Source organism: Phaethon lepturus, unplaced genomic scaffold (genome assembly GCF_000687285.1).
Source record: "Phaethon lepturus isolate BGI_N335 unplaced genomic scaffold, ASM68728v1 scaffold53172, whole genome shotgun sequence".
NCBI classification, from domain to species: domain Eukaryota; kingdom Metazoa; phylum Chordata; class Aves; order Phaethontiformes; family Phaethontidae; genus Phaethon; species Phaethon lepturus.
Genome location: NW_010522237.1, coordinates 1 through 15,779, shown reverse-complemented (window position 1 = coordinate 15,779; position 15,779 = coordinate 1). Strand labels below are relative to the sequence as shown.

Below are 15,779 nucleotides of genomic sequence, written 5' to 3'. Positions count from 1 at the left end.
CAAATTTCAATTTAGTTGCTGGCATGTAATCAGAAACACAAAGTCAGCTCATATGTTTTGGAATGTCCAAAGTTTTCTACCTACTGCATCCAGAGTTAAGCAAAGACAGATTTCTAATTTAGCGTCCACAATGTCTCTAACTTTGACACAGTTTCGGTATTCTGGCCTTCTGATTGTAGTGATAAATATCAAACAGTGTAATGAAGACACCTGAGTCAGATTCACAAGCAAATACAAATGGAACTGGGTGGGGAAACATCACTTTCAGGCATTTGTCTCTGTCTGTGGATATCAAATGGCTGGACAAAAAAAAAAAAAAAAAAAAGGCGGCTAAGAAATAATCTTCATTCTTCTAAAGCCTAAGATATTTTACATCAACACGCCCTGGAACACTTATTAAAATTCTTTTCCTCTGTCACAACTTCTTTTTACTCTCTGCTAATTCCTTTACAATGTTGAATGACCTGAGAAGTAAAAATTTTGAGTGGTGAGAATAAAAAAAAAAAGCAGCATTGTGCTCTTACATTGTATTTTCTGGGTGTACACCAGTAAATAAGAATCCCAAGTTGCTATGGAAAAAAGATAGCATGGAATTGTTAACTTTTCCACCTGAATTGAACTATATAGCTGGAATTTTTCAATGCTACCCAAAATACAACTTTATTTATATATTTTTAAATGCAACTGTATTGGTAAAAAAAAAAACCAAAAAACAAAAAACCACAAAACGAACAAAAAACCAACCCTCAAGTGCCAACTAATCCAGAAATCTGCAAAACATAGAAAAGAGCCAGGTGCTGCTACGGTCCAGCTCCAGCCTATGAAGCTTAATCACTGCATCAGTCTTTACCCATTCCTAGAATAATTCTAGTCATTTATTGTTTTGTTTCTCCTATTCATTTACTGAAATTTCACAGCATAACTATATGCACATATTCATATTAAACATTAAAAATTAATTTCCAAAACATCACTTTTGCATTACAATGCACGGAGAAGAGCAAGATGTGCAACCAAAAAACAGCACATTCTCCACATCTCTAAGTAAAAGCACTGCTTCATGCTACAAGCAAAATAAAAAAATCCATTCCTGTTGCAAACTTCAAAAACCCAGCATGTTATCTCATTCAATTTCATTTAAAGAAGTAAATCAAAGCAAATTTAACAATAGTACTCTTCTCCACATATTGCAAAATATGGTTACAGATGAGGAAAGGATTATTTCAGCTGCTAAGCTTATCTGACATGTATCTCTGTTGTCGTGCCTTTCCTGTCCATTACTTAATACATAAACTCAATTATATAGTTTCAGTTATGCAGTAGCTGATTTTTAGGTTAATATACAAACTGTCAAGATGTAGCTTTTGATAAAACATCTACGCTCTTTTCCAATTTCGAATAAATCCTGAAGACACTTCAAAAATAAGAACCCGAAACTGCTGACTGTAAGCATCCAAAAATACAGTTGTAGTTTCACTATGGACAAGTTGTAGTCCGTTAGAAAAGTAGATCATACATACAAAGGTATAAAGAACATTTAAGTCAGTCTTAGTGGAAGGCAGTCCTTGAAGGAAACAATACTCCAAGCCAACTTGCTGAGTAGCACTTTCACTTTAGCCCTTCAGGGCCATGGAAGATTTAGCGGTCTACTCAGTAGATTCTTCCTCTGCTACGATTGCCACGTCCTCCCCAGCCTCTTCCTCGTCCACCCCGGAAACCACCTCTTTGCTCTGAAATAAAAGTCAAAACTTTTCATACAGCTTTTATACTGTATACAGATTAAAATTAAATAGCAATAACCAGAGGTATTGAAGGCTGACTTAAAGTCTCTGAGGCTAACCTTGCTTATATACCATGAGATCTCAGAGTTATGCTTTGATGGCCAATGAACCCAACTAATTGTAAAAGCAGGTCACAACAACTAGCCTCCCTAAATTAAATGTAGTCTTTCTGCATACTAATACTATGATACATAACTGTCCCATTATTTTAGAACTATATTTGGGCCAATCCATTATCACAGAATTGAAAACTGGTCTTTAAAGAACCTCATTAGGCTACCTAGCTCATCCTTCTGTCCAGTAACACCATGTCAATCTTGAGGTGTTTGTCTGACTTGCTCCTAGGAATTTTATAAAATGATGGAAAAATCACAACTTTGTCAGTCTATCTGTCCTTTTCTATGCTTAACATTGAAGATATCACCAACGTACTTAAGTTTTTTTGCTGGGCTGTATCTTAACTATATCCAATTAAAAATCTTAGACATAGACGGATACCACACAAACTATCTGTATACTGTAGAAAATTTTTCCTTTACCTTTCTGAAGAATAAATCTGATCACAACAAAAAAAAACCCCACATAATATTTTGTTAAAGGTTTCTTTGGATTTGTTTGAAAATATATCAAACTCATTTCCCCTCCATGCCTTCTCTTCACGTACAATCTTAAAATGCAGGTCACATTAATCTACAAAGAGAACTGTGTGCTTATTTTAAAGAGTGCAGAAATCAAAAGCTGATCAGAGGCCTAAGCATCTCATTAATAAGTAGCAAGCAATAAAACCTTTTTGATTGAAAACTTCCTGATTTTTAGAACCATAGGACTACAAGCTCATCTTAAAAGACACAGCTGCATCACCTAAAGACTGCAGTAAGAAATTTGCAGAAAATTTTATTTTTTCCTCTTTTGTTTTATATATAAGACAGTGCTTTATATCAGTTTTTCAATCTATGGGCATGAGTGATAGTTTATCGTAGCAGGCTGTTTACTTGACAGAGGTGGGCCTACAGGGAAGATAGCAAGAATGGGTTGCTGCCATTGTTGGGCCTGTTCATCTAGTCTGCTACTGTTCTCATGTTTTGCCCAGAAATATGACTTGCAGAGAGACAGAATCACTCTGGGAGCATGAGGATGTAACCATGTGCATACACAGTGAACCTGGCAATTCACAGAAGTTCTGGATCAGGTCTGCAACATCAGCAGTGGCTGTAATAGGAATTCAGGACAGGTCCAGTTGTATGACAGAAGGTGGCCCAGCTCTGCCACTTGCAGAAACTGGTCGGTCCAGTGGGAAATGTGGGCTGCGAGTGCCATGTGTCATAATAGATAACATAATAGTTCAATTACTAACTCTATGTATTAAAACACTACTAAAACTAACTGGCAAATGACACAGTTTTTAGGCTGCTAACACTCAAAACACTGGTCAACAGCTAGAAAGAAACCATTACACACAAAAGTTGGTGACAGTACCATTTGATCTTCTGAGAACATCACAGTAACTTGGCTTAATCTGTTTGTCCCCCCCACCCCAAGGCACAACTGTCACTAGGCAAAGTTTTTCCAAGCTGCCTAACTTACCGTAAGAAAAACTACCCAGGTTACTGCTGTATTTTCCACTGGGAGGATTATATATTTGCCTGGCATCCCTTTTTGGTCCTGCCGAAGCTTTCTTTGGGGGTGAACTTGAGGTTGTATCTTCACTTGCTCTTTTTTGACTGACGGAACAAAACAAAACCAGATCATTACAACCCTGTGGTGACAAGTACAAGAACAGAAGTTCAGCCTCAAAGATTAACCACTAGAAGCTAGCAGCAGCTAATGAAGATGCCCTGAATAATACTTCAAAAGAGGAAGTAAGCTAGTTTCCAGTTGATTCGATCTATTGTATCCCTAAAGCAAGACGAAGATTACCACTCCACAGCCGTAATTCCTTATAGGATGGGTGTTATTTTTGACTGTGAAACTTTTAGCTCAAGTGCTGTGTATAGTATATATACACAGCTTGGGATTTTTATTTTGTAAACAGCAAAAATTAACATCATCATTTTCTTTTTTTATGACAAACTCTTACCTTGCATCTGCCTTCTGTACTGGTTTCCAGGACAGTGTAACTGTACTTTTATAAGAAGGAGGAATGTGGAAGAGATCCTATGGAGGCAAAATTGAACAGTTTATTCTACAGTTAAATTCATGTTGATTGCCCTTCAAAATTTTAGCTACCTACTGAGACTCCAAAACAATAGTTACTTTCCAACAATTTTAAATCCTTTTTGAATCACAGAATCATTAAGGTTGGAAAACACCTTGATGATCTTAAAGAAGTCCCATGGCAGAGGGAGAAAGTGGAAGTAGCTAACTGCCTTATCTGGCTGCCTTGGCCCATATATTTTACGAGGGAATTCAAATGAGATTTATATTTACAGAATAGTGTCTTATACTGACATAATATGCTTTCTCTCTCTCCCTACGCACGTCAAGCATCTTACAATCAACTACGATAGCTCCTGCAGGGACACATCTGATATCCCTGCTATGATGGTAAAAGATAGGCTTTTCAATACCATGGGCAAAATTTGGTTTATCATGGTGACTAAGGGTGAGAGATGGAGAGTGAGGGAAGAGAGGAAAAGGTGGTTAGAAGAAATCAGAATGGTTTCAAGGGTTCTGGACGGAAATCTCTTTCTGCAGGCTCTCTTCTCAAGACTCTTTGTAGAAAAAGGTTCTGCATAGCAGCTTGCTTTGCCTCCTCCCTGCTTTACATCTCCTTGCACCTCTTCAAACTATTCCTTACCCCTCCTTGCCACTGCAGGAAAAGGAAATGATAAGGAAAAAGGCTCAGCCAGAATCCAGAGACCCCTAAAGTAAAGTTTTCTGCTCCTGTGGGCAATTACTGCTGCAAACAAGAGCCTCAACACCCTATCCCAACAGAAGCAGATCCACATCTCTTCAGAAACAGTAAAGCAGGGCAGCAACCCTGAGCTGGCTAACAATGATTAACTTAATCATAGAATCATTAAGGTTGGAAAAGACGTCTAAAATCTTCAAGTCCAACTGTCAACCCAACACCACCATGCCCACTAAACCATATCACAAAGTGCCACGTCTACATGTTTTTTGAACACAAGTAACACAGTACAACTTAGTTCAAATCTATTCCTTTTTTCTGCACAGGTTACTCTACTGTGTGAATTTACTCTTTCATAATGTGAGGACTTACCTTGATTAAAACATTAATGTTATTGGTTATTTTCAAGGCAACCACTTTAATCTTGTTCTGTAAAAAAAGAAACACCACTGAACACCTATTCTAGTAACTTTAAATTATACCAGCTGCATTTGATGAAGTCTTAAAATTAAACTGGCTACTCTTCCTAGTGAATTGCTATAGCAATAGTTATAGTGAAAGATGTGTACACTTCTGAGTTTTCATTACAACTATTTTTAGGCTTCTTGCAGTTTTACACTATGAGTTTAATGTTCCAGTGTACTTCCAACTATAATTTTTTCCCCCCAATATATGAAAATTTCTCCCTCAAAACAAAACACACCACAGTTAAACCAAATACATGTGGATGCACAGAGCAGCTAGCAGTAGAAACTAAAAAGATCATCTTAGCTTGCAAAATGCAGCATCAGGTAAGATGCAGTTGCGGTAGATATTAGCAGTATTATTCTCTTAAACTATGTGCATGCTTACAACAGACTGCAGTCCATTAGTGGCTGCCAGTGGTTATTTTGGTAGGCTGAATTAGAAAAAACAGAATTCCTGAACAACACTTACCTCCTCTGTTTTCAAGGCTTCTCCTGTTTTTCCTTGAAGTGCTAGACGAAGCTGTCTAATATACACCTGCAATCCTCGAGCAAAATACTGTAGCCTAAGAAATTTAAAAGCAATCTGTTAATAAATTTTACATATACCTGTAACATAAAAGCATAAGAAAAGATAAACTGTGATGTCTTCCTCCCCCCACCTTTAGGTAAAATGCTCAAAATAAGTCTTCTATCAATCTGATTTGTGCTTCATTAGCATCCAGACAGTAATAACTCACACTTTCTAATAGAACTCAAACACTTGCCTCTAAACGATTACCTGATTTTAAAGTCTTTCAATTTCTCTGCATTCAGCTTGGCTGTAAGGAAGTCTGGAAGTTTACGACCCAGCTGATGGAAGCTATACAACAAACACTCCACATAACTGAACTGCAACTTGGGCTCTTCATTGCCAGCATTTTCCCCATTCTCTGCTTCCTCTGGAGGAAGGGGCATATACTCCTAACGAACAGAAAGGAAAAACAAATGCATGAGACACATGTATGCAGACTGACCATTCTTTTCCAGTGTTTGAACTAGAAGGCTTATTTATGCTGACAACTTAAGAAGTATCCCCCATCCCTATACTAAGATGATGAACTGCTGCATGAAGTCCTGGTGCAGGTAGTTTGCCTACATTCACGTGACTTGACACCTCTGACTCACGAGGAAATATTACGGTAGCACTGCTACCTTAGGGAGCAACAATGTACTGCAACAATGCTTCTGAATAGTGCTGAATTTGCTTAAAATTGTCAGCGCAGATATAGCCTTTAATGAGATCAACATGAGCCTCTCATGACGATAAAATTTAAAAAGAACAAAACCACAGGAGTTTACTGGATTAAAAACATTATGTAGGTAACAGCTCGCTCTATCTACAAAGGCTTTGAATTGCAAAATGATATTTGACCTTATATAATGGACAGAGCTATCTTTGAAAGAGCCACTTTAGAAATAGAATAAATAGATAAAAATAACTTGTTTTGATGAAAACTTTTTTTAAGAAAGTGTTTTACATAAGTAAAAATCAAATTAGTCTTACCAGTAGTTTATCAAACAGCTTCTTCAAATTTGATTCAAGCTTTTCCATATCACCACAAAATGAGCTCATTTCAGCAAGAAGCTTCAAAACCTACACAGAAGGATAGCTGGGTTTTTGTGTGTTAACTGATACAAAGGCTTAACTTTCAACCTAGAAGCGATTATCACATCTTTATGGCTGGCACAGTAGAGGTCAGCTATTACAATTAAACCCCTCCCAAACATCAGGAAAGAATACAAGGAGGAACATGCCTAGTCTGTTTTTCATGTCCTCAAACAGAAACACAGGTTTGTGTGTCTAATCCCAAGCAGCGCCTTTAGTCAACAAGTAAACAAAACATCGCACATCTGCAGCACAGCTCACCTTCAACGTCAGATTCACAGAGATTTCACTGAAGCTGCAGCACTGATTAACGTAAGCAAAATTACAGATATTAAGCCACTCCCTTAGGAGGCTAAATTAGCAAAAACCATGCAACAATCATTTCAGTAAATGCTATGTGCTTAAAAAAATGACAGTAATATAAAAAATTATTATACCAAGCTACTTATTCTAGCCTTGCCTCAAAAGCTCAGGGCAAATGACACATGCTTTAAAAGGCAATGCTCAGTCATGCCTCAATACAGCAAACATTTTTTTCTGCTAGTGTAGCTGCTTTTCCTCCAAGCCAAGAACTGAAAACCACTGAACAAAGGAGTTCACAATTTTTAAAATAGCTGTCTTCATCTAAGATGCTTATTTTTTACAATTTGAAAGACATTTTAGCTTTGGCTTACCTCTAATTGAATATCAAGACCCTCCACTGGAGTAGTCAAAGAACTGAGGTTTGGCAGAACATGCTCACAGAAGTAAGTAACAAATTTTGTGGAATGAACATTTTTCTGCAAAAAACACCACATATTAGTCAGGCTACTCTGAGTTTGAAGCAGTTAAATATTTTTCCCCCATCAGTCTGCCACCCTTATAAATTCCTACCACAGTTATACCTTAAAGCTTTATTAATCTTTCTTCTAACTCCTAAAACACAGAGACCCTTCCAGGTAGCTTAAGCTCAGAGGCTGCCTGCAACAGGAACTGAAAAGATTGCCTATAACCCAATACAGGCCTTTGCATGCTGCAATTGCCTGGCATCAGACTTAAATTAATCGAACTCATACATGTATGAGCCTAATGTGAGAATCTTGTCATAATTCATGGTAACATCTTAAATTTGAAAGAAAATGTCAAAAAGCAGAAAATAACACAAAAGCTCTTTGTATTTGGAGGCTTTAAGGATGTTTTCCAACATTCTAATATATTAGAAACTGAAGGTGGAGAGGTACCAATATGCTGTCATTCTAACATAATCATTGAGAACATCAAAGAGAAGCTACAGCCATTAACTTTCCACGATATTCCTCATGCAAAGCAAATAAATACATACTGAGAAGAGTGGGACTGCCTGCCGAGTGCACTGTAGAAGTCTGTCCACACAATCTGGATCAGATGGATTGAATGTTTGTTCCAGGTCAGCTTGTTCAGCTACCAGCTCCACTAGTTGTTGCCTCCCACTTACTGTCTGTAAGCTTTTTAATCCAGACAATATTTTCATGAATAGAACAAATTCCTCACCCGTCACATCTTCCAGCACCTTAACAGAACACCAGAAAAACATTATTTCTCTGGGGGCAATTTGCAAACCTCCTTGATTTGAAAGTCAAACCTACTTGATTTGAAAAGGTAAAGTGTGCAAATATTTAGCATTTAAATTTAGCTTCTAGTTACTTAAAAACACAAGTTTAAAGGAACCCATGAAAACATGCAGTATAATTGTATGCACCTCCAAATTAAAGTAACTGCCATCAAGCTGTGCATAGGAAACATTATTTTTCTTGAACTCTAACCTTAAGAACAAATTTCTTATCTAACAAAACTGTATGCTTCAGGCAGAATAACGTTATATGAATTACTTATTGACTGTTCTCATACTTTTTGTATCTTTCTCAGTTTGGGGAATGCGCAGGAATCTCATGAAATTCAACAAAGACAAATGCAAAGTCCTGCATGTGGGATGAACTAACTTCCCGGGGTCAGCACATGTTGGGGACTGACTGTCTGGGGAACTGCTCTGCTGAAAAGGCCTTGCGGGTGCTGAGGAACAGCAGGCTAAACCAAGCGTCAGCAGCATTTCTTGGCTGATGAACAGTGTCCTGGGCTGTGACAAGGGCATAACCAGTAGACAGAGGGAAGCAAAGGGATTGAGGATTCTCCTTTGCTATGACCTCATTAGACCAAATCTGGAATACTGCATCTAGTGTTGGGCCCTCCTGTATAAGGAAGGAGGAAGTTGTTGACAAGCTTCAGAAGGCCCATCCAACAAGGTGATCAGTGTTGACAGCACATGACCTGTGAGGAGAACGTAAGGAAACTGGTCTTTTTCAGCCTAACGGAAAAAAGTCATAAGGGGGTGAGATGACCTGATGCTAATCTTTCAATACTTAACAGCAAGTCACTCAGAGTAGAAGCCTGGCTTTTTTCTGAGGTAGACAGTGTGAGAATGAGAAAATGATACAAAACTGAAGTGGGAAGTTGAAACTGGATAAAGAAAGAAAATCATGTTGGGGACAATTAAACATTGGAGCTGGTTTCCCAGACAGTATGGGAAATCTCCATCCTTAAGAGGTTTTCAAAACCCAACTGGACAAAGTAACACGAAATCTGCTCCGAATTCAGCTCGGCATGACTCACTGAGGTGATTGATCGATTGATCTCCCAAAGTCCCTTTCCAACATGAATGATTCTATGATTCTAATAAAAGTCACTCTTACAAAATGAGAAGAGCCTAGCATTATTTTAACATTCCCAAAAAATTGTACTGCAAAGTTTGGATTGTAGTGGATAGAAGACCGTATCTGTACAATGCGTAACTTCACATGTAGTTTAAACAGACCTCCAAAGCAATGCCAGTGATAAGGGATGGTTTAATAATACTTAAATTTGTATTGAAATAAGACACTCACCTTCTTTGATTCAGTCAATATGAACTCTTCTACCTCCTTTGTCATCACCTCCTCAGGCAGAGTTTTCAGTTTTGTAGAGAGGAACTTGATGGCTCGCTCTCTCACAATATCCTCTCCCTGAAGAATTTGACTGAATAAGCCTCCCAAAGTCCCTGAATGGAGAATAAATTGGGTAACGCAAATTATTTTAGAAGTTTAGAGCTGAACCTTCTATGCAGAAGAAAGAAGTTTCCTCCTATAAGACTCCATGACACATTTTAAAATAACTGCTATACTAACTTTTAAGAAGAACCCCACAATTTTCACATAGCTTGACCCAAGAAACCACGTTCTTTTATTGGTGTGTATAATTCAGAACCATGATTATTGCAAAGAACACTATTGCTTGTAAAACCAAACAATGAGTGTGTGTATCTAACTTTTGTATTGTACTAAGAAGATACAAAATTGAGTCCTGTTCTCATCCTACTAGAGACTGGGAAGTATTAATAAAAGACATTTATAGAAAAATGTGTCCTTTACCTTTAGCATCCATCTTAAATATACTGAGCAAAGCATTGTTCACCAAATTGAATTCTGCAGAATCATCTGAATAGGGAAAAAAAGGTGACATGCATATCCTTGAAATGCAAACATATGAGCAGAAACACAAAGAAAGATTTCTGACATCACACAAGAAGTATTCTATCCTCAGCATTTAATTATAAACAACATAATACTAGACTAAGGAAGTAGAAAGTCACGATTATGAAAGCTGGAAGCAAAACAAAAAGCTATTTGCCACTTCAGCCTCCGTGACAAAACTTTAACATTACAAACTTGATAAGACTTAAAACTTAAAGGGAACTTATTAATCAATATATTTAGTAATTTTAAGGAACAGCTGAATAAACAAGCTCTCCTTTAGTAAATTAAAGTAAAATAAATAGTTACTTCTTTTTAAAGTCTTAAATTTATCTACAGTATTTCTAGGTGGGAGAAACAACTTTGCTCTTGAACTAAATGGAGAAATGTGTAAGTCTCAAAAAAAGAGTCTCTTCTGAGAAGCCTAGACACTTAATCATGCATTTTTAATACAAACTTGAACATCTAATATTTAGCACTTCTTAATGTACTGAGATTAAAAAAATACATATTGTATATTAAATTCTGAATTAAGTATTTTGTACCAAAAATGCACTGTACTGAAGGAAATGCCTTCAGGATTTTTAAAGTTCCTAAGTACCTGGATTAGAAATCCAAGAACTCTTTTTCAGAAGACAATCTGCTGCAGACCATAACTGGAAGGTTTTCTTGTTTTGGTGACTCCCCTTGGCACCCCCACCCCCCTTTTTTTCTACAGATGCTTTCAGAGAACTTCAATGAAAAAAAAATGTTATATTTAAAAGAAAGATTTTCAGTTTAGATTAGGACAATTAACAACCTTTCAGAACAAGTAGCAGCATAACTGTACAGCAAATATAAAGGGGTAGCAAGAGAAAGAACAGAAGCAGGACATGAATGGCACTGGGACAGCCTGCCTTGTAGCAAATTATGAAACAACAGAAAACATTTTACAGAACAAAACTGTATAAATTTTTAGGTGTGCCACAAGGAGATCAGCCACGCAACTGCCAACGTCTCCTACCTGATTGTAGAAGCTGGGTCAGTATGTCCGCTACCCGAGGAAGATTATCTCCAGTGGCAAACTGAGGCAATTCCTTGATTGCTTGTCGCCGGATCTGTTAAAATTGTCAGTATCACAGAAGTAAAACATTTTAAAAATTAAAGTAATTACAAAAAAAAAACCCCAGGCAGTTCAACTACCAAAGTTTGGCAGAAAAATCAGCCGAACTTGAGAAAGTGACCACCTGTTCTTTTAACAGGAGTATCGTATTCAGAAAGCAAAGTTGAAGTTTCAGACTTTAATGGCAATCCAAACTTCCTCTTTGCTATGAAGCTATTATGACATATTTATGAAGAAAATAACATATTTTTCTTAGATATAAAGTAGCACTGGAGAAAACTCGATTCAACAGCACCTCCATTCACAAAATCATTCATATGATCAACAAAACAAAGGGTTGGAATCTGTGTTATTATTGAGTCTTTTTTGCTAACAGGAAGGATAGTTTTACAGGTGGGCAGATATAAACTCTAGGTTTTGTTCCCAGCATTGACAAAAATCCTTCAATCATCTGCCCAAATCATTTAAGATCTGATAACCAAAGATGCTTCAGAGGTACGACTTCTACCAACACCACAGAAGGAGTGCCTCCCAGCAGGATTTATTAGAATCAATTACCACAAAGTGCTTTTTGAGAGGAAAAATTGCAATAGATATTCAGATAAACTGTATCTAAGTTTCTTTCCACAGAGTTAGTCCTTTCATCAATGATGGGAGTGAAAAAGACAAATGAAAACTGCTATATCTTCTCATATCATCACACAATAGATTCTTCTATTGCAGGAATACAACTAAGTAGTCTTAAGTTTTCCAAAGATCAACCCTCCACTCCTGAAAGACAGCCTATTAAAAAAAAAAAACACAAACCAACAAACAACCCCTCCCCTGCAATATAAATTCAACCTATCAACTTGCTACAAGATTCGTCTTACAGAAACATCTTCATCCTCACAGAGGTCCAACTGGGCATTGATAGCTGAGTCAGCTAGCTCAGGAAAATGCTTGAAGAACTTAGGGATAAACTGGGCTGCAAGCCTCTTCTCCTTGGCACCTCCTTTCACACCATCCAAGATCACCTGGTAAGCATCCTTATGCTGAAAGAGGAAAAACAGAATACATAAATAGAAAAATCTTGGGGTATTCTCAAGACAAGGAAAGGATTTTTTCTCTCCCATTCACTTCAGCTATTTAAGGGAACTATATTAGGCAAGCTTCATACAAAGAAATACATTCCTTTCTTAGACCAACATAACCATGATGATTTAGTAAAATTTGCCTCTATTGAGTCGTTTTTACTGTAATTCTCATTCCTCTGTCTGTTCAAGTGCTTACTGTTCAAACTGGCAGTCCTAAGGCTAGCAGCTATTGCACACCACTTGCGATTAGGTTAGTGCAGACTCAAGGAATTACATGATCACCTTCACTGAACCTGGGCAGTTTTTCAAGGAGTTTCTGCCTTCTGTCTGCTCTTTTATTGTCTCTCAAGCAGAGGTTACCTCTCCCAACAACTGCACCACTGGAATGGATCATGAGTGATTTTTAACGTATATTGCGCTCAAGCATCCTTTGCATCTATTCAAGTTAGCCTAATCTGAGATAAACCATAGCTCTCAAAAAGATGTGTTAACAGAGACTAGATGCAAAAAAAACCCCAAACAAAACAAAACAGAGCTCTCCAGTTGAAATATAGAAATAGACACTTCAGCAGCAGAGCAGAAAATTCTCCAGCTGCTCCAACTAGAATCACACAGGCATTTCTGATTTTGTGCCTGCAGGACTGAAAGTTTGGAATAAATGGAAGTCTTTGTTCTGGTTAGCCATGTGTTTGGGAATTAAAAGTCAGCATTATTAGGATGCTAGCAGAAATCAGAACCCTCTACCATTAATTTTCCTCCTGGTTGTGAAAAGAACGCTTTAGACAACTTATCCTACTGTGAACAGCAACATCAACAGCACAAGACACTTTGCTTTACTTACATTAAGTTTCCCAGAGCCACATATATCATCACCCTTACTCCACATAAAGGTTCACCCATAGCAAATACAGATATTAATTTACAAAGCCATATGCTGCACTAATTCCCTCTAAAGGAAGCTGTATTTTAACATTCAGCATCAACACTCCTTAAACACTCCCTACACCTTGCTGATAGCTCTCCGTGCTGCCAGATTCTGAACTGGACTGGGACACTGATTTGGAAGAAAAATAACCAAGGAAAAAATGGTTGCTTTTCAGCTGATCCACACCCCCATCCGGTTTGCTCTGTAGCTATGCCAAAACTGTGCACTCAACAGCAAAGGCAGGAATAAGCCAGCACAAACTAACAGTGAAATACACATTATTATAGTCACAGGTTCTCAGACTGCACATTAGGAACAACTTTTTTTGCGGAACAAATGACTTGCACTTAAATATTAAAAGAGCATTCGTACAGCAACAAAATAGAGTAGCTTGTGTTCCGTGAATTGGTACTACCGTATACTAGCTACTCCTATAATTTATGCAAAATACAGTTCAGGCAGGAGTTTATTTTACCCTCTACCTGGCAGCATTGAATGCTCAACAAAAAAAGCAGGCAAATGCAGAAGTGTGATTCTTTTGCACATTTTCTCCCAATCTGTAACACAGGAATGTCTTAAGCTCGAGACAGTGTCCAGACCTTCATTTTTAATAACTATCAATTGACCAATCATCCATTAATTTCTCTAGATTAGTTCTTGAACGAACTCATAATGTCCTGTGACAAGTTTCACAATGTGTTATGGAGAAAAGTTCATCTTCCTCTTTATTTTAAGCCTGCTTCCTAATTTTTTTTTTTTTTCAAGTTCTCACCCTCATTCTCATGAGGTAGACTAATCATACCTAATCCCCTTTCTCCACTGAAACACTCTTTTACAAGTTCAATACTTCCTGTCTTTTAAATTACTCCTCTTAATGCCATACTTCTGGTTGTCCCCTTGCTCTCCTCATGTTCAAAGTTTCTTACGACTTTTTGTAGTGAGAGAACATGTTCATAAGGTTGTTAAGAGATAATAAAGTAGTCAGTGGGATAAAACTGATGAATAAGGAACAATTACTCATGGCTTCTCAGAATGCAAAAATTGGAGACATCAAATAAAATTATAAAATGACTACTTCAAAGGAGATAACTCCTTCACGAAGGTTAATGAAGTAATGGAACATCTTGCCACAGAAAGTTTGTATGCCAGAAATATAATCAGTTAAAAAAAGCATCAGAAAAGTTCACTGAAGAACAATCTAGCAAGATACACTAATTACAAAGACATTGTCTCTACCTCTGGAAGCCCACAGGTTGTACAGGGGTAAAGCTAGGAGAGTGTATCAGGAATCATCATTCTCTACTTACCATTGGAGGTTCTTACGCATCTGCTATTCATCCCTATCACAGGCTGCATTTCTTAATTATGTTGAAGTTTGTTCTACCCAAGATGGCCACTCCTATCGTACAAGAGCTACCCACAATAGTCAAAACGATGATGGACTACGTATTTGTAAAACGTCACAGTAATAGTATCTGTTTTATTCTGCATCTCTCCCCATAGTTCCCAACATTTTAGATGCATTTTTTGCTTGGCTCCAAGATGATGTTTTTGTTGGACTGTCTGCAACAATGCTTTGTTTCACTAGCACATAATTACACAAGCAAAGTGAACGGACTTGAATTAAAAAGAAAACAACATTCCCCCCCCCCCATTTGTTCTCTTAAAGAACTTTCCAAATGACCTTGTATAGTAGTATCTAGTTTAAAATCCACTGCTAGCTAGCTATGTGCAAAGCTACTTTCCTACTTATGTACATTATGACAAAAAGAAAAAGTATCTGCTGCTTTTTCAGGCACCCATTCAGTAACATGAGAGCCTAATGGAATTCAAAACCTAATTTTAACTAACCATAATATTTTGTATTGGCAATATACTAAATCATCCTCTTCTTTTTTAATAATTCAGAAATGGTATAAACAAACGGCAGATCTTGCCAGGATTTTACAGGTAAAAACCTCCTTTAGCCGTGAGTATCGACCTTCCATTCCTGCCTTAAGGGGGAAGAAAAAAAGGCTACAGGCAGTTATCAAACCATAACAGACTTCACCTTCCCCCAACAGTTTAGTTTCGTTAGAAGCCTTTTAGCAAGAGAGCCTGCCAGAAGCTCTCCGGAAACTGCAAGTGCGCCGTATCAGATCTGCATGACTACCGGTGTCCTCTTTTAAGGCCTGAAAACGACAGGGTAAACTCCCCGCCCCCACGCATAAATCTAGCTAATAACTAGTTAATAACCACGATGCAACATTTAAAAGGAAAGCTGCTAACAGGACGGGAAGAGGATGGTGGAAAAGCGACGAGAGCTGCTTTCGTCCTTGCAGAACTGCAGGCGTGACGCTCGTCTCCACACCCCCACCCCGGGTCGTGAGGGAACACTAACTACATTGAGAATAGCCTCGGGGGCTATCCGA

General features: G+C 37.7%; 1 protein-coding gene across 1 annotated transcript; it reads right to left on the bottom strand.

Moving 5' to 3' along the window:
- Positions 1 to 853: 853 nt before the first annotated feature.
- On the bottom strand, positions 854 to 15,362 carry API5 (apoptosis inhibitor 5; the record flags this gene model as incomplete). The annotated part of the gene is made up of 14 exons (XM_010281740.1): positions 854 to 1,730; positions 3,366 to 3,502; positions 3,859 to 3,935; positions 5,005 to 5,061; positions 5,569 to 5,662; positions 5,878 to 6,059; positions 6,643 to 6,732; positions 7,419 to 7,523; positions 8,066 to 8,272; positions 9,642 to 9,793; positions 10,164 to 10,229; positions 11,269 to 11,362; positions 12,240 to 12,401; positions 15,294 to 15,362. Coding segments are annotated over 14 exons (1,572 nt in total), but the record flags the coding sequence as incomplete, so codon positions are not given.
- Between the last annotated feature and the right edge of the window lie 417 nt (positions 15,363 to 15,779).